At 42.2% G+C, this 24,204-nt stretch overlaps 1 protein-coding gene across 4 annotated transcripts in view; it reads right to left on the reverse strand.

The window, feature by feature from the left end:
* Window positions 1-3,369: 3,369 nt before the first annotated feature.
* The window catches only part of TJP2 (tight junction protein 2), a 143,777-nt gene continuing 122,942 nt past the window's right edge, over window positions 3,370-24,204 (reverse strand). For 3 of the 4 annotated variants that reach the window (XM_060155003.1, XM_060155005.1, XM_060155002.1), the window contains 12 exons: window positions 23,047-23,155; window positions 21,602-21,812; window positions 20,558-20,745; window positions 19,830-19,925; window positions 19,009-19,088; window positions 18,384-18,594; window positions 11,442-11,542; window positions 10,008-10,220; window positions 8,729-8,839; window positions 7,227-7,556; window positions 5,342-5,427; window positions 3,370-4,306 (listed from right to left, as the gene is read on the reverse strand). In XM_060155003.1, the coding sequence (XP_060010986.1) occupies window positions 4,141-4,306; window positions 5,342-5,427; window positions 7,227-7,556; window positions 8,729-8,839; window positions 10,008-10,220; window positions 11,442-11,542; window positions 18,384-18,594; window positions 19,009-19,088; window positions 19,830-19,925; window positions 20,558-20,745; window positions 21,602-21,812; window positions 23,047-23,155 (1,902 nt within the window). In that variant the 3' untranslated portion in view covers window positions 3,370-4,140. The remainder of the gene's footprint in view (window positions 4,307-5,341; window positions 5,428-7,226; window positions 7,557-8,728; window positions 8,840-10,007; window positions 10,221-11,441; window positions 11,543-18,383; window positions 18,595-19,008; window positions 19,089-19,829; window positions 19,926-20,557; window positions 20,746-21,601; window positions 21,813-23,046; window positions 23,156-24,204) is intronic. The other variant, XM_060155004.1, reaches the window with a different exon arrangement.

The following is a 24,204-nucleotide window of genomic DNA, read 5'->3' on the forward strand; positions in this document are numbered from 1 at the left end:
TTCACAGCCCAATCATCATCACCTTACAAGCAGTCAGGGCTCCTCAGGATTTGTACCGCTGCATGCTCTAGCCTGTCAACCGCCTGCCTCTGCATTTCTCTGCATTTCTTTGCCTGAAGGTGGGGGGAGGGGTAAGGAGAGGGAGCAGGGTCAGGACACCGTCTCCCTCATCAATATTTACAGTAGCCAGCAACCTAAGTGTCCATCGACAGATGAATGGATAAAGAAGATGTGGCACATATATACAATGGAATATTACTCAGCCATAAAAAGAAACGAAATAGAGTTATTTGTAGCAAGGTGGATGGACCTAGAGTCTGTCATACAGAGTGAACTAAGGCAGAAAGAGAAAAACAAATACCGTGTGCTAACACATATATATGGAATCTAAAAAAAAAAAAAAAAAGGTTACGAAGAACCTAGAGGCAAGACAGGAATAAAGACACAGACCTACTAGAGAATGGACTTGAGGATGTGAGGACGGGGAAGGGTAAGCTGTGACAAAGCGAGAGAGTGGCATGGACATATATACACTACCAAACGTAAAATAGATAGCTAGTGGGAAGCAGCCGCATAGCACAGGGAGATCAGCTTGGTGCTTTGTGACCGCCTGGAGGGGTGGGAGGGAGGGAGATGCAACAGGGAAGAGATACGGGGATATATGTGTATGTATAACTGATTCACTTTGTTATAAAGCAGAAACTCACACACCATTGTAGAGCAATTATACTCTAATAAAGATGTTAAAAAAAAAAGGTTATGAAGAACCTAGAGGCAAGATGGGAATAAAGACGCAGACCTACTAGAGAATGGACTTGAGGACATGGGGAGGGGGAAGGGTAAGCTGGGACGAAGTGAGAGAGTGGCACGGACATATATACACTACCAAATGTAAAACCAATAGCTAGTGGGAAGCAGCCTCATAGCACAGGGAGATCAGCTCGGTGCTTTGTGACCACCTAGAGGGGTGGGATAGGGAGGGTGGGAGGGAGGGAGATGCAACAGGGAAGAGATATGGGGATATATGTGTATGTATAACTGATTCACTTTGTTATAAAGCAGAAACACACCATTGTAAAGCAATTATACTCCAGTAAAGATGTTAAAAAAAAAAAAAAAAGCAAGCATACTTGCACTAAGCAGCCCTCAGTCAAAGTCTGAAGCCAGCTGGTGAACAAACAGCACAGCCCCTGCCCCCAACTTGGGTGGGAAAACTCTGAGGCACGTGTTTCATACCATTGACTAGCACTTCTTGGGGGGATTGAGTTCTGGTCTCCTATTGTAGAGTTTCCTTGTATTTCCCAAACCAACTACTTGAACTCAAAACCTGATCTTGGGGTCTGCTTCCCAAATTACCATCTCCCCCAGCCTCCACCCCGCAACTACTGCTGTTTCCTACACCAGACAAAAGCACGGCTGACAGAAGCAGTAAACTCAGGGATGGATAGAAGATTATGCTGCACTTCTCTAACCAGCAGAGGCTGAACACGCTGCTCATGAAGCAGGACTACCATGCAGACTCGGGAAGTCTCAGGTTGGAGGGTAGAAGGTGCCCCAAAGAGACCTGCTGAGGGTACAAAACTTTACATAAGTCCCCCGTTTTATCCTACAAATTCGTGTGAGGTTTGCACTCTGCTGCACGATCTACCCTGTGTTTTAAACACCCACCACCCACTCTGAGTACAATGGATTTTGCAGAAAGATGGATAACGCATTTTCCTTGGGGTTTCATGCATGTCATGCTGCTATCTGAGAGGGAATGGCCCTGAATGCTCTAGAATTGCTCTCTGGATTAGATCAGAAGTCAGAGCGATGCTTCTACACCGCAGTTTTAGGTGCTTTCTCCAGAACATTTACTGAATGGCCCTCAGAATCACGCTACTGCCCTACAAAGAAAAACACAGGAAGAAATGGACCTCCAAAGTCCTCCTCGCAAGTAAGTGGTCATGATTGCATGAGGCAAAATGAGACCCCCACAGAATAAAAAGAATGGGGGAGGCGAGAGAATTCTGGGACAACTCCCGCCCTTCCTGCATGTAGAGTGAACACTATGCTCCCTCCTCATGCTTGTCCTTCCTATTCTGACATTCTTCCCTTTCCTCATTTGCCTAGCACCAGTTTTTCTTCCTTATACTCCACATATATTGTAGGCAGCCTTAAATCCTCCCTAGGACAATGCTGAAAATGAACTAAAAAGGTATGGGGCAGACACTGGTGGTCCTCTGGGCACCACTGGGACATTCTAGGGAACAGAGGTCCTTCCTTCCTGCCTGCACCACCTAATGCATCACAAAAAAGTGCTGGAGCCAGATGACAGCCCAGCTCCTGATCAAAAGCCTCCTCTCCTCCCTTCCTTGAGTTTGCAAAAGGGCTCATTCCTGTATTTGAAGAACACAAGCAAACTAAACCATCATATATTTAACCTGTTTTTTTTCCCCACCCACAAAAGGTGGCTTTTATTTATGAAATATGCAGATCTGAGTCAGTGCCTTGAAGTCTGCTCGATTCAAGGTACTGCACTGAATGGTATATAAATTACAGCACCAAACTGACAATACAACCAAGGATAAATTTGTAATGTAACTCAGTTATGAATAAGCTGAATTACCAACTCTGCTAAACACACGCTTATCATCTTTGTGTGAATTCTTATTACAAAAAGCCCTTAATGGAACCAAGACTCTTCTCCTTTCCTAAATTCAGGGTACTTTTGATTCACACAAACCTAAATTCCTTGTCTGTTTTTTAAAAATTCTAAACATATTTTAGCCTTTAGGAGTGAATGCGGGAGTATAAACGGATGCAACTTTTCTAGGAAGCAATTTGGCAGTAAACATCAAGACTCTTAAAAATGTTCTCTGCTTTTACTCAGTAATTCCATTTCTGAGTACCCACCTAAAGAAGAGGACTGGAATGCTGATCACTGATATACAAAAATGGATTATATATAAAAAGGTGCATCTCCTGTAAAAAGAAGCAAAAAATAGGAAATAATCGAAACGGCCAACACTAGTAGAACTATCTACTTATGCAGCAGTGGTCACGGCATGTATTATTATTCTGCAGTTATTAACAATGATGTTGCGCAAGTTTTACCTACCTGAAACATTCAAACAGAAAAAGCAGGAAAGAGAACTGCACAGTGTACACCCAGCTATTACACACATGGACATCCACAAATATATAATTGGAGGAAATGCACCAAAATTATCTGAGGGATGGGGCTATAAGTAATTTTTATTTTCTTTTTCATATGTCTTTATTTTCCGATGTTCAGCGATGAGCATGTCCTCACTTATATGATCAGTAATTGAAATAAAAGCTGCCCTAAAAAGTAGGAAGTAGTGTAGAAATCCACCACAAAGCACCTTGATTACAATGTCCTCCTTTTTATTAAATTATAAAACTGACTGCAGTCAATACACACAATTTTGGGAATGTGTTTTTCTCAAGTATCTGCTTTCGTGGAACACATGGTTTTAAACAGACAGACAAAAATATTTCTATACCAACTTCTTGGACTTCAAGCGATTTAGCACTACCAAGTATAGCTATTATATATACAGTCAGAATTTATGGAAAATATTACAAAGACAAATGTCTTGAAAAGATGACACGGTACAGAGAAAACCATAGCTCTTAAACTGGTATAAAAATTTAATCAAAATGTTTTAGTCCATTCTGGCTTTGCATAAAGCTTCAAAAGAAGAAAATTTAAGACACTTCTCATCAAAGGCACTTACATAGTTGTAATAAACTACCTCTTTGAATTCAATTTGAGTCACATAGTATTTTTATTTATTTTTTTCACATTCTGTCTCTCATTGAAACGGTCCTGGAAAGCAGCTATTAATGAGGAAAAATAGTTATCATTTCTTAATATATATGTTAAAAATACGCAAACAGAATTAATACAGATTTTGGTCCACTGAAGCAGGTAACAGTATCAGACGGTAGTGTTTCTCTTAATTCTGAGCCCAAAGCCATAAGCTCCCCAGACTCAGTCCCCTGGGCTCCCCAGGAAGTGCCCCTACATCTCCACAGTGCATCAAAACTGCAAAGAACCATCCTCCCACGGCTGGTGGGAATGCTGCTCTGAGTGGGCGGCAGCGGGGCACCCAAGAGTCAATCCTCGGGCATCTATAATTCCGTGTCCCGGTATCGGGAAGGCTGGCCGTAATAATTGCGTTTGGAGTGTTCCGACAGCTGTTGTCGGTATTCTTCCTCCTCGGCGTCACTGCCATAACCTCCTCTGGGATCCTGATAAAGTCTGGCAGGGCCTTTCTGCGGCTCGGGGGGCCTGGAACTAACAAAGTGAGAGGGTTACATGAAGCCGAAATCTCGGGCCTCCCCGCCCGTGATGCATGCAGTGGTCAACTGCCCAGGACGGCTGGCTCACCTGAGTCACACTCTGCTGACAAGCCAGGGCACTCCTGGCCCGGCTCCAGGTTCCCAGAGTGGTAGGAGTGAGGACGGGAATAACAAGGCCAATGCCCCGTTGAGCAGCGAGCGGGGAAGCTGGTCACGTGCTCCCTGACCTAAGAACTCTCCAGCCGGATGTGGGTGCCTTCTTAAGCTCACTGGCTAAAAGCTCACAAGCAGAGCAAGTTCTTTGCCAGTTTCAGTCAATTATACCAAATCCCCTCTGTTTCCAGGGGCCACTTGGTAGGCTGTGCCACAGTTCAACTGGCAAAGAAGAAATCTGCCTCTAGTTTTCTGTCGCGCGTTAAAACTAGACTCCAGTTTCCAGTCAGAATGGCTGCAAGAAAATGTGATTGTTTTCTTTTGTTTCCTATTCTCAGAAGCAGGAAATGATCCAGCGTAAAACCTCAACAGGAAGACACTGTGATAATTACTAGTGCTTATGTAGCACTTTCAACATAAAGCATCTTACCAACACCGGTCGATTGATGTCACCTTCCCTTCAGACCACAGCTCAGAACAAGTGGCCTGACTTTGCTAGGTGACGCAAAGGAATTAAGGAGCTTGGCTAAGAGCTCGAAAATATTAGCAATGAAACAACTGGCATCTAAGCCCCAGGAATTTTGCTCATGTGCTATCTGAATATAATTTAACACATCTGTGCCCCAATGGGTCTAATGGCACTGACTTGGAATGTCAATGATTACACTGTGTCAGTTTTAGCACACGATCAACACTACCATAAAATTTTGACTCTATGATCTTTACAATTAATTTGACTGAGTAAGCAAATAGTTGACCAGGAAAAAAAACAAACCTTCCTGTTACTTTGAAATGTAGGTGAAAAAAATTCTTTCTTAGGCATCCAAGTCCTAGACAAGCCCCTTTTTTAGACCTATACCTTCCGAGCAGCTCTTACCTTGTGTACTGGGGTGGGCCGGGCTCCGGCTTGGGTGTTTTGATTGGAACTGCATAGATATCAGGATGCTTCTGAGCAATTTCAATCTGTGGTGATTAAGAAAAAAAGAGGGAAGGGGTGAATGACTAGACAGTCAGCTTGCTCATTCCCTGCTGGTTCCTTTTTCCAATCCCATTTCAAGGAGAAGAGGAAAAAGAGAAGCAAATCTCTAGCTTCTAGGGTTGTACGTGATGCCTAGTGGTATACGTCAAATAGGAAAAATGTTTAAAACTAATGAAATTCTGCCGCATGCTACAATATGGTTGAACCTTCAGGACACTATGCTACGGGAAATAGGCCAGTCACAAAAAGACAAATACTGTATGATTCCACTTATATGAGGCTCCTAAGCTGTGAAATTCATGGAGACAGACAGTAGAATGCTGGTTAAGGGACTGGGGAAGGAGGTGGTGGGGGTCATTAATATTGACATATACAGAGCTTCAGCTGAGGAGGATGACAAAATTCTGGAGACGAATGGTGGAGGTAGTTCACAGCAATGTGAATACACTGAATGCCCCTGAACACTTGCAAATGGATAAAATGGTAAGTTTTATGTATACTTTACCACCAAAAAAAAAAAGAAAGAAAAGAAAAAAGAGGTCTCTTGCCTTCTGAGATGGCCCACACTCTGTGGAGTGTGTTTCTCCCAGGGCCACTCTTGCCTGTTGAGACGAACAGTGTCCTGTCTATGGAATGTGTACCTCTAAATAAATCCACTTCTTATCTATCACTTTATCTCTCACTGAATTCTTTCTGAGATGAGACACAAAGAACCTGAGCTTCGCTCGGTGCTTTGTGACCACCTCGAGGGGTGGGACAGGGAGCGTGGGAGGGAGATGCAAGAGGGAGGAGATATGGGGATATATGTATATGTATAGCTGATTCACTTTGTCATACAGCAGAAACTAACACACCATTGTAAAGCAATTATACTCCAATAAAGATGTTAAAAAAAAAAATGAGCTTCAGTAAGTCTTGACACCAGGAACTAAGGTCCCCAGCCAGGTGGAGGATGGAACAATGACGTTGACCCTCCTGACTTCAATCAGCTAAAGCTTGGACTCTGTCAAGCTCTGCCCCAATTCTATGCTGAATTCTCTACTCAAGCCCCCTGATGAATATGCACGTACCCTTAGTTTAAAACCTCCCCAGTTTTGCAGTTCGGGAGACGCTACTTTGGGAAAAGATCCCCAGTGTTCTCCTCACTTACGGTGAGTAATAAATCCTTCCTTCTCCTGCCCCCGCCACCAAAAAAACAAAAAAGAAAATCAGAAAAAGGCTCAGAAGCACTGCCATTGTTGTGACAAACTTAAATGAAAAAAACTCCCATAACCACTGGGCAGAATATGCTTAAATTCTTCTCTGGCTTCTGAAAGGCTTTTGTGCACACGGCACAAAAATTCAAACAGTATCAAAAAGGACAATCTACGGGCCTTTCAATTTTAGCAACCAAGGTGTGCAGAGTTTCTATGGCAAATCTGGGAGCAAATTAAAACTCAGTTATCAACTGTTTTAACAAAAAACAATTTCAAAGAGGCCATTAATTCTCTCTTGTCACACTTCCCCATTCTAGAACCTGATAAAAAGTTCTGAAGTATGAAGGGCAGAATCCTATTCACCTACAATGATAGGTTTTCTTGACTGGAAGAAAAAGGGATGCGCTGATAGCTGGCCACCTGGAAATGACACACATACAGAATGTGCCTTTGTATCACGCGTGTGAACATCCTTTCATGTTTGTCGCAGGGGCAAAAGGACTGCAAATCATTATACTGCAATGAAACTTCTTTAAAATTCTTACTGATGACACGCTAAGATGACCTAGTGGTTGAAAAAGAATTACCCTTGCATTCTGCGCTTCTTGGAGCTCTTGCATTCTCTGTAATCTCGCCTTGTGATCCATCTTCTCAAATATTTTTACTTTGCCCAGGACAGACTTGGGGGCGCTGTCCTGCTCCTCACTGCTTTCTCCCACCTCCTCACTCTCTGGGGGAGGGACGGGAGTGGACGGCTTCAGTATAGGCCGTCCAAAGGCAGGTTTTGCTGCAATAGGAGGTGGACATCCTTTGGTAGATGTCCCGGGAATTTCATTACCGGCAACAGCTGAGGGGTTTGACTTGTATTCATAGGATCTAGAGAAGTCAAAGGATTCTTCTTTGTTTTGGGTTTTGGCCTGCAGAGAGCAATGACATAGTTTTAACCGTGAGCTTTCGGTTTATTTTCAAATCTCTATTAGTGATTTAATACACTCCATTTCCTGATCAGTTTCCAAAGGTGGTCAACAAATTCCATTCCGACAAGGAATCAAATACGGCAAGGCACACGGCCACTGATCTGGCATCCGGAGCCCTACCTCACTCCCTACAGAAGAGAATTAAGTGCTCAGGAAAGCAAGAGGGTGCTGGGGACGTGCTAGGAGGCCCGCAAGTGCTAGAGGTGGATCAGACCTCACTTTGTACTAGAGGAGATCAGAAGAGGCTTCAGGATGGAATAGTGGCTCCCGAGTTCACACCACGCAGAGGGTGCGTGCCCGGCCCGGAGGTCCAGCCAGAGGTGCAGGAGACTGGGGTGGGGAGTAGAGAGGGAGCATATCACGCTGATGGCCACTTTTTCTTCATACTTCCATCCTAGGCCTGCTTGTCAATTTTCACTGTTCTATTTTAGGAGGTCACCAATTACTTCTGAAAGCCCAATCAATTATTACTTTCTTCTTATCTAAAGTATTGAGTTAGAGAGAGAAATTTTATTGGGTTATAAGGAAAAGCCTAGAGTCATAGCTTTGATTCAGAGAGGGGTAAACCATCGTACGACATACGCCCATGTGTCCTCTAACCGATTCTGTTCTGGACAATGGTTTATTTAAAAAATAAATTAAATGGTCCTCCTAATGAGACGCATTGTCAACAATGGTGGTGATTGTTTCCTTTAGCACGTCACCAGGAAGGATTTTTCAGGTGCATCTAAATCAGATCATGGGCAGAAAAATTTAATTGGACAGAAGAAGAAAAACAGATTCTAAGACAGGTGATTCTGGGCATGCAGCATTTATCAAACTTTTATTCTTTCTACATAAATAAACAAATAAACCAAAACAAAAGGAAACAAACACTAATAGTCCTAAAATTATATGTTCTTCTAAAACTGCCTTTCCATTCTACTATTTCACCTTTTCCTAATTTTTGGTTTCACCCAAAAGGTCAAAAGATAGGCTCTAATAGAGAACCTGGTAAGTCAAAAACATAATCCAATACCATATTATTGTGTGTGCTCCTCCCTGGCTATGCGAGGAGCTCCAGGGGCATACGCTTCCTTCTCCTTCCCATCCTGGGCTTCCCAGCCACGTACCTGGGGCGGCTCTGGCTTGAATGCCGGGGGCGGGCTATTGTCCCTAAGTTGATCTCTGCTAGCAGCCCTCCTCATCTGAGCTCCTGGCTCTGGGCTAGGTTTCCTTATGCTCTACAAGACATAAAGGTTCATTCATAACAAGAACATCCCAGCAGAAAGAAGAGAGCACTGGTCTGCTTTGCTGGAGTTCTTCAAACTTGTGGGAATTCAGACGTTAAGGTTCATAACTTGCATAAGTTGAGCTACTGACCCAGTGCTTCTTTACTAAAAAGGCAGGTACCAGGCATATTCTCCCATTAGCAAGTGCTTAAGATACATTTTTCCAAAACTAGCTGCATCTCTCCCTTTAAAGTAGGAAAACAAAAGGTCTTCCTAAAGTCTAAAATCTCTTTTGTCACTAACAGCTGTTAACATTTTAAAGCATTAGCTCAGCTGTATCTGCAGACATTCATGAGTTAATTTATTCTTTACCACTTGTCCAGCAGTATATACTAATTTGTCATGGTGAGTTGCTCCTCCTTTCAACTTGTATTTTTGGTACTTATACTTCGTAAAGAATAAAACCATTCATTGAAATGAGCTAAACTGCTAAAGAGAAGTCCACAGTCATAATTATCCAAATATATGAAGCGTCTTGTCTACAAAGGTAATTATCCCAATGTTCTCTGAGGTGTAACTAATAATCACTCTGATCCTTAGTGCTGGCAATGTGATTCCTAGGATCACAGGAGCTGTCTATTCGCTGGTCAGTGGATGCATAGTACATGAGATCAGACATATCATTAATCAGCGAACTCAATTAAAAAATTGAAATATGAGAGAGAAGGAAACTGATGGGGAAACAGGAGTTTTTGCAAGATTAGAAAGGTTAAAGGTAGGGTGGAGAAGAAAAAGCACGGATACCTAAGAGTACAGAGAGAGACCTAATCAAAGGTTACAAGTAAATATAACAATACTGTATTTAAAAATAATGTCCCACTTGTAATTTGGACAGCTGGCCCGATATCATGACGTCATGCCCGACAGCATCTGTGTGGTGAATGCTGATCACTCAACCTCTCCCAGCGCTTAGTTCCTGTCCCACTCCCCCATGGACCACATCCACAGTCATACAGGCACTGGCTTGGAATGAGAGGCTCCCTAGACATCATCCACTCCAACCCTTAGGAATACCTGCCACAGCACCCTGAATAAACAGCTGGCCGGAGGAATTCAAGTGAAACGCCAGAACCTCCTTTTCCTGCCCAGGGCCGGGCAGCCCATGGCCTCCTCGCCTCACCTCCTCGTGCTGCACCGGCTCCGAGGAGCGGGTGATGGAAGACACCAGCGGCTCCTCAGCTGGCTCATCCAGCTCATTGTCAGTGTAGGCACCTCCTTCGCCGTCGGTGTCTTCAAAGTCACTGATGAGGCGGCTGTCGCAACTCAGATAGTCCGCGCCCATGGCGGTTAAGTAGGACATGCGGTCTTCGGGGTCATCATCCATCCCTTCCATCTAGAGGAATTTGTTTTGGAGGGTCAGTGGGATCTGACATGGCTCCTGGGAGTGAGGACTCAAGAAAATTCCCAAGGGCACAGCCAAGTGACTGAAACCTTGACTTGTTCTAGAAAGGGAAGTCACCTTTATCCTCCTGGAATCACTTGGCTTTAAATTACTGTGTTAATTTTTGTGCAGAGACTCAGACTAGGAACCCTCCGCCCTATCTCTCCTTGCCACCATCCGTCCTATATACCACTACTGAGCCAGGCTTCCTCAGACTGTTGCGCTTTCTTCCAGAATTTGGCTCTCCTCCAGCTGTCTCTGTTGTATTTGTCTCCTACCAATAGTGCACGCTGCCTTGAGCTGCGCACCTCGCCGCTCATCCATGAGATTCTCAAATCCTCGAGGGCAGAAGCTATGTCCTGTTCGACGTGTTCTCACCACAGAGGCTAGCACAAAGCCATAGTGGGTATAAGCACTCAGTAGATGCTACTAGATACTCTGACTAAACACGCAGTTCCTAAAGGGCAAGACTAGGCTCAACCATCTAATCGGTAATGGAGGCACTTCCGCAACAAAAATCGTACCTCTAACGTCTCACGAACTACCTCAATTCAGCTGGACCACAGAATACCAGCACCAAAGGCTCCTAGAACCACAGGGAATTCTATAGTTTCTTTGCTTCCTCCCTGAAGTAGGGCTGCGTGTAAACTGCCTCCACAGATGAGACGCGAGCCAAGGTTAGGCGCCTATACAAGGACCCAATGCTCTCCCATCACCTACTCAAATCCCTAGGACACATTCTCTGCCAGACTTCTTTCTAAGCCAATGATTCAAACTCCATTAGCTTTTCTTCTTTCTATTAATTTTTAACCATGTTCTCCACATAGCTCAACCTCACCTCTCCACTCTGAGTTTCCCAAGTCCTTCATAATAAGCTGTGGAGCTCAACACAAGGTCTTGTAAGCTCTGATTAGTGTGCTTGGAACAAAACACTAGTTACTACGTTAAAAGCAAAAGGGAAGTGAATGTAGGGCTGCATATATCCCATTCTGCTTTTCTTGTAAACGTCCCTTCATTTTATTACTTTTCCAGAGAATTTATAAATTTTCGAACTCCTGATGCACATGTTGGGATCACTTGAAATGGGCATGGTTTTACTACATTCACTACCCTCTAGAGAAAAAACTCAGAACGCGGACTCTCACCTCATAGCAGAGTATCTGTGCCACATACCTTTCCTTCGGAGACCCAAACTGCTTCTCCTTGCTGATGCTGAATCGTGTCCTTCAGGCTGCCAAACCAGCTATCGTTGGCTGAATTTAGGTTGATTGTAGCTATAGAAATGCAAACCAAAAGGTGTGCCTCAATTTCCAGAGAAATTTTTATTAGAAATCCCATTGGACATAATTTATCCTAACTTTCATATTTAAGTTAAAATTCTGGCAGATGAAAGAGAAAGTGTTTACAAATATTTGAACACTAAATCCCTTTAGTCGAATGTAATTAAAACCATTACCATCTTGGGGCTTCCCTGGTGGCGCAGTGGTTAAGAATCGTCCTGCCAATGCAGGGGGACACGGGTTTGAGCCCTGGTCCAGGAAGATACCACATGCCGCGGAGCAGCTAAGCCCTTGCGCCACAACTACTGAGCCTGCGCTCTAGTGCCTGCGAGCCACAACTACTGAGCCCACGTGCCACAGCTGCTGAGCCCGTGCACCTAGAGCCCATGCTCCGCAACAAGAGAAGCCACCGCAATGAGAAGCCCGCGCACCGCAATGAAGAGTAGCCCCCGTGCACCACAACTAGAGAAAGCCTGTGCACAGCAACGAAGACACAACACAGCCAAAAATAAAAATAAACAAATTTATATTAAAAAGAAACCTATTACCATCTGGCTGTTGGAGTTTACATTATACATGGATGTTATAAAGCTAAAAATGGATTAATTTCTTTAAAGAATGTCTATTTTTCAGAAAAGCTACCTTAAAAAAATTTGTTGTTTTCATTTTGACCTCACCATACGGCTTGTGGGATCTCAGCTCCCCAACCAGGGACTGAAGCCAGGCCACGGCAGTGAAAGCGCCAAATACTAACCACTAGACTACCAGGAAACTCCCAAATGTGTTTTTAAACAGTGTGTTTTCAGGGGCAAAGATAACACATCTGAACCAAATATAAATATGCTGTGTTTTAAAGAGCAATACATAGACAGGAACATTATAAGTGAGAAAAACATATACCAAGATACATGTTATCTCCAATAAAAAACTAAAGATAACATTTAAATGAATATCATTTTGATAGGATTAAACATTTTAGAATATAGACATAGATTAACCAAACTGTACAGGTGTGTCTTTACAGAACATACATTTTCTATTCAGAACAAAGTATATCTTATGTAACGGCACTTACTATGATTGACCAAGTAGTTTTCCAAATACCTTACATGGATTAGCTCATTTCATGCTTTAACAAACCTCACAAGGTGGGTATTGCTATTATCCCTGTTTTACAGGTGAGAAACTGAAGCACAGCAGTGAAAGTAACTAGCCCAAGGCCTCGCACCAAGCCAGTGGAAAAGCCTCGATACAAACTCAGAAGTTTGCTTTTAGAGTCTATGGTCTTGGCCACGGCATGACAAACATGAATTTAGAGCACCGGTATAAAATACCAACCAAGTAAAACACATGTGTTTGTTCTTCAGCAATATGTATTCATGGACCTAATGGGGATAAACCAGATAATCAAAATTGGGCCTAGGGCTTCCCTGGTGGCACAGTGGTTGAGAGTCCGCCCGCCGACGCAGGGGACACGGGTTCGTGCCCCGGTCCGTGAAGATCCCACATGCCGCGGAGTGGCTGGGCCCGTGAGCCATGGCCGCTGACCCTGCGTGTCCGGAGCCCGTGCTCCACAACGGGAGAGGCCACAGCAGTGAGAGGCCCGCGTACCGCAAAAAAAAAAAAAAAAAAAAAAATTGGGCCTAAAATGAACAAACTGAAGGTAAATTAGGATTTTTAAAAACGGTATCACACCATGGCCTGTAACTAAGGGGTATTGCATTATGTGGCACCCAAAAGAAAATGGGAACTTGTTGATAAAAGTTGTTGGCAGCCTGTCCCACCTATCCTGAAGTCTGCATAATTCTTTGTAAAGAGCCACAAAGAACCAGTAAGCAAATTTCGTAAGCAATTATGCTTCAGGTTTTCTTCCTAGTAACGTATAGCATTCTTTCATTTAAAGAGTCCTAACACTGACCTTGGAAAATCCTGAATGAGCTTACAGTTTCCTTGGTTATTAATTATTTACAGCATTAGAATAAACCGATACCTTGGACAACTCAAGGAAAATTAACCTTGATTCCTTGGACTTCTGTATCCTTATCATGGTATTTTAAAAAGATTATTGTCCTCTTGGTAACAGAAGTGAGATCAGGCATATAGACAAAATGGGTGATTTGCACTAAGTGAGAACATTCAGCTGCCTTTTAAAGCTTTATGTTGGAGCTGTCTGAGATGAGTACAGTTTGTATTTATCATGAGGAAAACCTAAAGTTAAAAGGGGCATTTGTGGGGCTTCCCTGGTGGCGCAGTGGTTGAGAGTCCGCCTGCCGATGCAGGGGACGCGGGTTCGTGCCCCGGTCCAGGAAGATCCCACATGCCGTGGAGAGGCTGGGCCCGTGAGCCATGGACGCTGAGCCTGCGCGTCCGGAGCCTGTGCTCCGCAACGGGAGAGGCCATGATAGTGAGAGGCCCGCGTACCGCTAAAAAAAAGGGGCATTTGTGAAATGCAGAAAATATGTTCATGCCCCCTGATAAAATGAAAAAAGTCAGAAACCTCTTATTGAACCCACATTGAGTCAAGTATATGAAAAAAAAAAAAGAGCTTTACAGTAACTAATTTCCTAAGCCCCATAAAAATGTAATTTCCGACTAAGTTGGTAACATCCAACTCATGCACTTGACCTCTCTTTAACAGGTGGGTGCACAGCTATGATGCTTCCCTTCATTTGAAATCAAGTTCCTTTGGTTTACTATTGGCTTCTGCTCCTTAACTTTTTCAGATTCTTTGACTACAAGCAATACTGGTTAATTCCTGTTGTTCCCAACCTCTGGACTAGACCCATGTTCCCTTGGATAGAACTCCAGAAAGTGAAATATTGAAAGGAGCTTCACTCAGCCTCCCTCGCGGGTGGGAGTCCTGGGATTCTAGGGGCATCCCTTCCCAGCCCCCGCACAAGTGCGCTCGGTGCTTCTTCTCCTTCTCTACCCAAGGAGGTTGGGGAGCACCGAGAACAACAGCAAAAGGTGACATGTGAGGCTGGAGGGCTGGGGAGAAATCGGGAGTGACTGTAATGGGTATGAAGTTTCTCTTCTGGGTGATGGAAAAGTTCTAAAATTGATGGTGCTGAGGGCTATACATCTCTGAATATACTAAAAACTACTAAACTGTACAGTTTAAGTGGGCGAATTATAGCGTATATAAATTAAATTTCAGTAAAGCTATTCATGTGGCAGGGACCCTCTCTAAATGGACAAGCATCAACTGAAGTGCCCGGCCAGGGAGTGTGGCAACTTCCATCTGCTTCCTGTGGCCCTCACAAGACCCTACGTGTCCTTGGGAAACCAAGAACTGCCTCCTGCGGTTTGGGTACTTTTGACTAGTACATGATTCACTCCTCTCCCCAGGCTTTCTCAAACACTATATTATGGCATAGAAAATTTCTTTTACAATATGTAACGTTTATAAAGACTTTTTTTTTTTTTTTTTGTGGTACGTGGGACTCTCACTCTTGTGGCCTCTCCCGTTGCGGAGCACAGGCTCCGGACGCGCAGGCTCAGCGGCCATGGCTCACGGGCCCAGCCGCTCCGCGGCATGTGGGATCTTCCCAGACCGGGGCACGAACCCGCGTCCCCTGCATCGGCAGGCAGACTCTCAGCCACTGCGCCACCAGGGAAGCCCTATAAAGATTTTTAAAAAGCGTAAAATAGTATCACTAATAGCATTTGTTTAGCATTTCCAAAATCTCAGGACTGAATTATACAAATTTCACATTAATGAAATCTTAGAAAACTGATAAAAGTGCTATCCTTTGGTACTTTAAAAATCCCACAGTTTCATACAAAGGGTGGCCCTGTGTGGGTCTCTAAGTCCATAATTCCATTTCCGTGGTATTTAAACCATGAACTGAGTGCTTCAGGAATTCCAAGAAAGCATGTAACTAAACTTCAGGTTTTAAAAAATAATTTTTGCAACATACGCATGCAAATGTATTCTAAAATAAATTTTTTTAAATGAGGGGGAAGGGTTGGGCAGCCTAATATTTTAATTTACATTGACAAGTTAATTTGCTTTGGGGCAAATCTCAGAATGAAGTTTCCCTGGTCATCTCCACTTAATTAAGAAGTATCTTGAGTTTGCAAGAAGAGCCATTTTAATTTTTTTAGTTTTTAGGTAAAAGGCATTTATTATATTGTAAAAATAGTAATGGACATATGTAAAAAAACAAAAGACCAAATAATTTATAAAATAAATTATAACTTTCAAAAATGACCAAGACATAACAATAAGTATAACAGTACAAAAAATGTAAATCAACAAGCACTAGCAATGTTAGCTTTTCCTGTAACCACTCACTATTATTATCATACTAAGCCCTGATTTGTCCTATACCTGAAATACTAACAATTTACCAACACACTAACAGTTTACAAATCTTCAGTTCTTCTACTCAATCACGTTTACTACACAGTAACTTCAAGAAGAGCCATTTTCATACCGTCATAATTAAATAATCACCTGCGGGAAACAAGATTTTCTTGTTACTGTGCAACAAGGAAAAAAGAAGGATATTGAGCCTGGTGAGACCGCCTGCAACATAAGCCTTGATTTTGAATTACTGTTCATCATAGTAGCTCTATCTTTCCCAATTATTAATTCATTAAAATGACATAAATTTAAAATAATAAAAAAACCTTGGATTTTGGCCATGGTGCACACAATCAAATCACAGCCTGGCCAGGCTGAGTGAGACACGAGGCATAGAAAGCGCTCAGTGGGGCCATTCACACAGCTCTCAAGAGTTAAACTTAGAAGTCTGGAAGATTGCTGCGAAAGGCCATCTCACAGACAACTGGGGCCTTTTGATAAGTTACCTGGCACCCTGCTCCATCCATCCTGATGACCAAATAATTCCATACCAAAGGCTGGCAACCTATGCTGACAGTGGATCACCTCCAAGTTCTAGATGAAATTGGACACTCATAGAGTCACAGCCTCCAACTTTAGTTATCCCCAAACCTTCAACTTCCTGATTAGCTTAGTCGCAATCATATGGACCTCAGTTCAATGGGCAAATTATCTATTAAATGGAGAAACAGCACTATATGACCCCTTTCAGCATTAGGATAATACGTCTGTGCTGTAAAGTATACAGAATATTGGACCCACAGTCAGAAACACTACAGTGTTAGTCTGGGCTTAGCCATACACTAATGTGTGACCTTGTGGAAATCACCTGGCCTTTCCTATGGCCTAATAAGACAGTACACATGAAAGTCTGTACCACTGTTAGCCATAGCTATAATAAAAATAGTAATGATGATAATAATAATTATAGTAGTAGTAGTAGAAACAACAGAGGAAAGATTATATATGAACATACCAAAAGCACAAGCTCTTAAGACGCTACATTCACAAAAACCCAGTTTATGACACACCATTCCCTTCTTTGCATTTGGCTAGATTACCTACCTCTTAGTTAGAGCACTTCACCATAGTGGTAAGGAGTGCATCTCACTCTTTAACAAGAAAAGCCAGTAAGAGTAAAATAGGATCTAATGTGGATATTCATCAATCATTCACCCCCTCTCCTCCCCTTCCCAGTGTCAGATAAGCTAAAAATGACACAGGTTGGTGATGACTGGCACTGAACTCAAAAGAGCTATCATTATCCTAAGGATATTAATTACATCCACACAGTCTCCTCATGTTGCTCCCACAAAACTACATGACCAAAAACTTCATGCCACCCTGTTAGACCCTTAATTATACCACATTCACAGAACTAGTCATTTTCATAGATAGTGCACGTATTCAGTTACTAAAACAGGTCACATTCTTAAATCATTTTATTTTCATGAATAACAGTAGCAGTAGGCAGTAGGTCTTCATTTCAGGAACTTTAAAAAATATTCTATGGGACTTCCCTGGTGGCACAGTGGATAAGACTCCACACTCCCAATGCAGGGGGCCCGGTTTTGATCCCTCGTCAGGGAACTAGATCCCACATGCATGCCACAACTAAGGAGCCCATGTGCCACAACTAAGGAGCCCACCTGCTGCAACCAAAGAGCCCATGTGCCGCAACTAAGGAGGCTTGAAGCTGCAACTAAGGAGCCCATGAGCCGCAACTAAGACCCAGTGCAACCAAATAAATAAATATTTTAACAAATATTTATCTATCATGGAAAATTGTAGACATACACAAAAGTGAAGAGAACAGTTTAACAAACTCCCATGTACACGTCACCCAACAACTATCAACTCTTGGCCAGTCTGGCCTATAGTCTCACTTAAGATTATTTAAGCAAATCCCAGATATGATATTAGGTCATCCATAAATATTTTATTTAGCATATATGCGTAAAAAATAAGAACTCTTAAAAAAACCCATAACCACAATATCATTTTCACCTTAAAAATAGGAGTAATAAATCCTTAATATCGTCTAATATCCAGAGTGTTCAAGTTTCTATTTCAAGGACATTTTAAAACAATGAAACCAAGTTCTGATCACCTTGTAAGTCAGCACATGCATGGATGGTAAGCAGAGAACAAAGACACAATCCATAACAGATATGGGTACTCGGTGCTACACCAGGCTTAATCACTAGCTTCGTAGTCCCACCCCAAAATTTGAGCCTCATCAAATGACCAGGTATTGTGTATTATGGATCTTTATGATCATTTTCAAATAGTCAAAATTACAAAGCTAAATGTACAAACGCCAGGAGTCTAGTATACTCACTTTATAGGATTAGCGACTTTTCAAGGAGTCATGAATAGAATTTCAGATTACTATTCTCCATTCTGATTATTTTCCTATTCCTTCCATTCTACAACTCTCTATTTCTCACTTTTGAGCAAAGAGACTACATTCTGCATTTCACTTACCTGTGAAAAGATGTGCACAAGTTTTTTTAAGCTTGTTGGCTTGGTCGAATAACTTCCGAGAACTTTTGTTGGATGACGGATTCAACCTCTGTCTCATGGTTTTGACACCTTGCCTAGAGTCTGGGTTGAAAAAAATCACAATCGGGAACCACTGAGTATAATTCAACAGGTCCACGGCTTTAGGAGTCACATCCAGGAGCGCATGCTTTTCCTGTGAGAAATGGGAAAAAGTTACATAAATGGGTATGTGAGTGAATATGTAAAGCCACATAGCATCAACGAGTTTGTATTGATAAGTAAAGGCTGCATCAGATAAAATGTACCAATTTAAATCAAAAAGCAGAAAATGTTACCCTCCACTTTAATATTACCAATCTATGAGAACTTCTGAGAAAATGAATTAACAGGTTATTTGGTATAATGCTTAGAACTCAGAGAGAACCAACATATCAGTGCCACAGAACATCAGCTAGTTTCCACATGCTGAAACAGCTTATGTTTATAGTCAGCTTTTATCATTAACAGTTAATAATTATTAAAAATATAGATTCTATTCTTGAAAAGACTGCAGCAATCCATGACCCAATTCTTTCTGACAGCATGGCCTTCTGGTGAATTTCCTCACCTGTTCAATAATTTGCCTCACGGTATTTAACCGCACCACCCCGGAGGATTTCTCAGATCCCGCGTCTCTTGGTTCTGTTTCTGCAAAAGCAAAAAAAGAAAAAGGGCGGGGGAGGGACTGAATAAAATTTTAGAAACCAGTAACAACCAAGTACACCAACCTAGCATCAGCAAGGATGGGACAGCTAACATTCGTTGTCTCCTAATGAGAGGCAATGGGAAGGACCCACACTACCTGTTTAACCAAAATCTAACCAGGGGAAACAGGCCAGGCCAACAGGGAACATCCTATGAGACAAATGGCTTGGACTGTTCAAAATATCACATTACAAACTAATTTAGAAAAAGGAGGAGACCAGAAAGACATAAAAATCAAAAGTACTGCATGCTCCTTGGTTGCGTTCTGAATTTAAAAAAAACAGTAGCAACAAGCTATGAAAGACATAATTGGGATAAATGAAGGAAATTTGAATAAAGGACTATATACTAAATAAAATTATTGTATCAATGTTAAATTTCTTGGCTGTGATAATGGTATTGTGGTTGTATAGGAGGAGAATTAGGAGATTCACAGAGGTAGGAACTGTTATAATGCCTGCAACTTAAACTTTCAAACAGTGCAGCAGAAATTATAAAAATTTGTGTGTGTGTCTGTGTGTATGCATGTGTGTGTCTATGGGGGAAAGAGTGTAGACGGCAAAACGTTACCTGTTGACAGTGACCCCAGATGAAGGGTATGTGGGTGTTAATTATTTTTTCTGTATGTTAGATATCTTTCAAAACAAAAATTGGTGGAGAAAAAAATATCACTGACAGACTTACTAGCAGTTTGGAACAGGTCAGGCAACTCATTTGCCAACTTCTCCAGGGCTATATCTGCTATGGGGCCAAATAAGACCACAGGTCTCTTGAAACCAGCTGAAATGAGATAAGAAAAGCCATGAAATTAGGTATAAAATAAGCTAGAAGGATATATTGTACAACATGAGGAATATAGCCAATATCTTATAGTAACTACAAATGAAGTATAACCTTTAAAAATTATGAATCACTATATGGTACACCTGTAACATATAATATTGTACAGCAACTATACTTCAATTTAAAAAAAAGCCATGAAGATATCTACATGTCCTTAGCTGTTAAGAAGCAAAAGTATTTTATATATTGATAACACAACTAAATGAAAGAAACTGTGTGTTCTCCCACCTCCAATTCAGACTAGCTCTTTTCTGAAAAATAAAAGACCTCCCTCTTTTATTATAGTTCACTCCTGCCACTATTACTAAAGATAAGCTTTGCTCTACAGAATATATAAGAACTTCTGAATGGTAGTATTAAAAAAAAATAACTGAGATTGTAGAACTACGAGTTGGCACAGCTCACTTTTTTGTAAGTCTTATTTCATGTTTAAACATGATTCCAATCTGTAAGCTGGCTTGGCCTAAGGGATACAGATAAGTTGGAATGTGATCATTAAAGTTAAAAAACAAAGAAAAACAGGCTCTGAGCCCAGTCGGATTATTTCCTGGCCCACTTGGCTTCCACACCTTCTCGAAGCAAAACCCTTTCGTAAGCCGGGAACTTGGTGCTGACTGACACAACGGCCGTCAGGTCTTCCCGACTCTTCCGTAGGTTCTTCTTCACGCCCGACCTCTGGCCGCGCATCCTCCAGAAGTCTGCCCTGTCCCCACTGCTGTCTCTCTGGGCAGTCTGAACGCTGGCCATCTGTTCTGCTCTGAGAGAAGAAACCAGAGGAAGTAAAGGTCTAAAGCCAGGAAATGCGCAAATGTGTGGGTCACTAATCAAATTCAGTCAATGTCACTCATGGACTTAGATTAGAGGTGCAGCTTGACAATGAGCAAGTTGCACGGGGTGAGAAACATAGGGCCTTCCTCTTCTGGACAGAGGCAGAGAAAGGCTAGGTGCACATAAAATCCAGCAGAAACAGCTCAGTAACAAACATGATGACATGGCTTGTTCTGTTTAGGCTGATATAAGACACACCCTGTCTTACTGTACTTCGCTTTATTGTGCTTTGCAGATATTGCGTTTTTTTTTTTTTACAAATTAAAGATTTGTGGCAACTCTGCATCGAGCAAGTCTATCTATCGGTACCATTTTCCCAACAGCATTTGCTCGCTTTGTGCCTCTGTGTCATAGTTTGGGAATTCTCTCAAAATTTCAAACCCTTCACCAGCAAAAACACTATGGCTAACTGAAGGTTCAGATGATGGTTAGCATTTTTTGGCAATAAAGAATTTTTAATTAGGGTATGTACATTTTCTTTTTACACATAATGCTATTGCACACTTAATAGACTGCGGTAAAATATAAACATAACTTCTGTATGCACTGGTAAACCAAAAAATTTGTGTGACTTGCTTCACTGCGATATTCGTTTCATTGCGGTGGTCTGTAACCAAACCCGCAGTATCTCCAAGGTCTCCTCATACACAAGAAATGGATGATGGGAGAGGTCGTGATGACAAATGATCAAGTTATATGGGGCTTCCTTTGGTGGGGGGGGGTGTTGTTTACTTGTGGGAGGAAGGCTTAAAGGGGTTGCGTGGGAGTATGCAGTCTCAAGATACCTGCTTTTGTTGGGGATTAAGCCCTTCTCCAATTCATTTCCAATCCTCACGGCCAGCCAGTGGCCCAGTTTCCCATCGTACAGCGTATCTACCACACGGAAGACCTCCCCTCTGGTGAAAGCCAGGCTCTGTGGAGTTTCTTTCTCACATTCAAAGTGGCTTCTTATAAAAAACGAATCCCCTCTGCCACAAGCCAGTATGTCTCTATACACTGAAAGACAAAAGCATCATTGCATGTGGCACTCAGCTTGGCCAGAGGTCTTTTCTGGAAGAGTTATCAGCTCTCTGAACTCTGATCACCCTCTTTACTTTCTTTGCATTTAGCGAACTCAGCACACAGGCCCCACGGGAAGAAGGACAAGTAACTTAAGTTCACGACTTGCTGTGATGGTTAATTTTATGCATCGACTTGACTGGGCCATGGGGTGCCCAGATATTTGGTCAAATATTATTCTAGGTGTGTCTATGAGGGTGTTTCTGGATGAGATTAACATTTAACTCGGGCAGACTGAGTAAAGCCAATTGCCCTCCCTGATTTGGGTGGGCTTCAGCCAGTCCATTGAAGGCTTGAACACAACAAAAAGGTAAACTGTCCCCCGAGTAAGAGAAAAATGAACTCTTCTTCCTTTCAAAGTGGGACGTCAGCTTTTCTGCCTTCAGACTCAAACAGATACACTGGCTCTTCCTGGATCTTGAGCCAGTCCGCCTTTGGACAGCAACTACACCATTGGTTCTCTTGGTTCTCAGGTCTTTGGACTTGGACTGGAACTAAACCATTGACTCTCTTTGGGTCTCCAGCTCACCAACTCACCCTGAAGATCTTGGAACCTGCCAGCCTCCATAATCATGTAAGCCAATTCCTCACAGTATCAATAAATAGCTCACTTTCTCCCTTTTTCTGTCTGCCTGTCTCTGTCTCTGTCTCTCTCTATGTATAGAAAGATATATATATACACACACACACACACACACACACACATCCTATTGGTTCCATTTCTCTGGAGAACCTTAATACAGTTGCCAATCAACTGTACTAGTTGAAGCAGACAAGAAGATTCTATTAACCCCCATTTTACAGATGAGAACAATAAAGCTTGGAAAGGTGAAGCAACTTGTCAGACTGATACGGGTTAATATGAGAGCTGACCAGCAGGTGTGGCCCTTTCCATCTGTCATGGAAACACTCAATAATAATTTCAGGCAGTAATTAAGGATGGATCTCTGTCCAGAAAAGCAGTTTTACTCCAAAATCACACAACTAGTGAAATTCTTTCAGTAGGTGCAAGAAAACATGTGTATAGAAAGTTAAATGGTACCCGAATTCTTTCCACATACCTACGACCTAGAGATCAGGTGTCAGGATCCACTTTGATATTTTAATACCCAGATTTTCCTATTGTGCTCCCAAGCTACCTCCCACTAAACTCATAACCAAACTTGCTCACCATCAGCTCGGCTCTGGGCTAAAATGGTCACCATTTCGCCTTTGGGGATTTCTAACAGGTAGAGAACGGCATCCTCCCGAACGAGCCCTCTGAAATCCTGTGTGTTCACCTGATAGGAGGAGCAAACAGAAAAAACAAAACAAGAAGAAATAAGTTGTTTTCAAAAAGGTGCCACCTGCTTTTGATCTGTTTGTTTTCATCAGGGCCTGCCCACAGCAAACCTCAGATGTAAAGAAGTCCTTAGTGCCCTACCCAGGGACTCTTAGCACCCGGCCTGGGCTGTGGGTACCACCATATCCTCCTGCCTCCCCACACTGCACACCCCTTAGGACTACGCCATTCCACCAAGGACTCATCACTGGATCAGGTTAGAATTTCTTGTAGCTGTGTCCGCTTCCCTCTCTTCTTTGAATCTCCTGTAGAGGTGGCCAGGAAGGTACAAATCCAACTACTGTAATGCAATAAGGAGTGGTGGGGTCTATGGTATATGAGCGTGCTGGCCCAGCTTAAGGCACTAATACTTTTCAAATTGATTCAAATAAAAGCCTGCAAATAAGGATTCTGACCAAATCCACCTTTCTCTTACAGCTTCTAGCACCTGAAATTGAAGAACATTAGTCTTAGGTGGCAGACCATTAGCCTAATCTATAGGCTTTTAGTTTAAGCTTCTGATACATAATGGGCAAGAAGCTCACATGTATTCCCCACTGAGTAGGGTACACTGTAAATAGCGCTCAGAAGACAAGTTAGAAAGCAGGTAAAACTGAAAAGTGGGACAAAGAAAAAGACATTTTGACATCTTTGTCTTATACCTTGAAAACCACTTTAAAACAGAATAATTACACATAAGTAAAATGTAAAAATGATTTTAAAGTACCTAATATTTTGATAATGTATTACAGAAGTGAAGATACAGAATTCCTCTGAAATATTTTCTTCAGTCACTGAGGACTTGTAGAATCCTTTAATCAAAGAGTAATGCCTTACTACTGAAAAAAATCATTAATTGAGTCTAATTTAATTAAGGTTGGAATTTACCATTAAGTGAAAATAGGCATGAGATTAAAATTTACTTGGTGCGTTTAAAATAGAGTGATTTACTAAACCAATCACGTCAACTTTTCTATTGAAACAATATTTATAGCACTTAAGACAGCT

This window comes from Lagenorhynchus albirostris, chromosome 7 (genome assembly GCF_949774975.1).
Source record: "Lagenorhynchus albirostris chromosome 7, mLagAlb1.1, whole genome shotgun sequence".
NCBI classification, from domain to species: Eukaryota; Metazoa; Chordata; class Mammalia; order Artiodactyla; family Delphinidae; genus Lagenorhynchus; species Lagenorhynchus albirostris.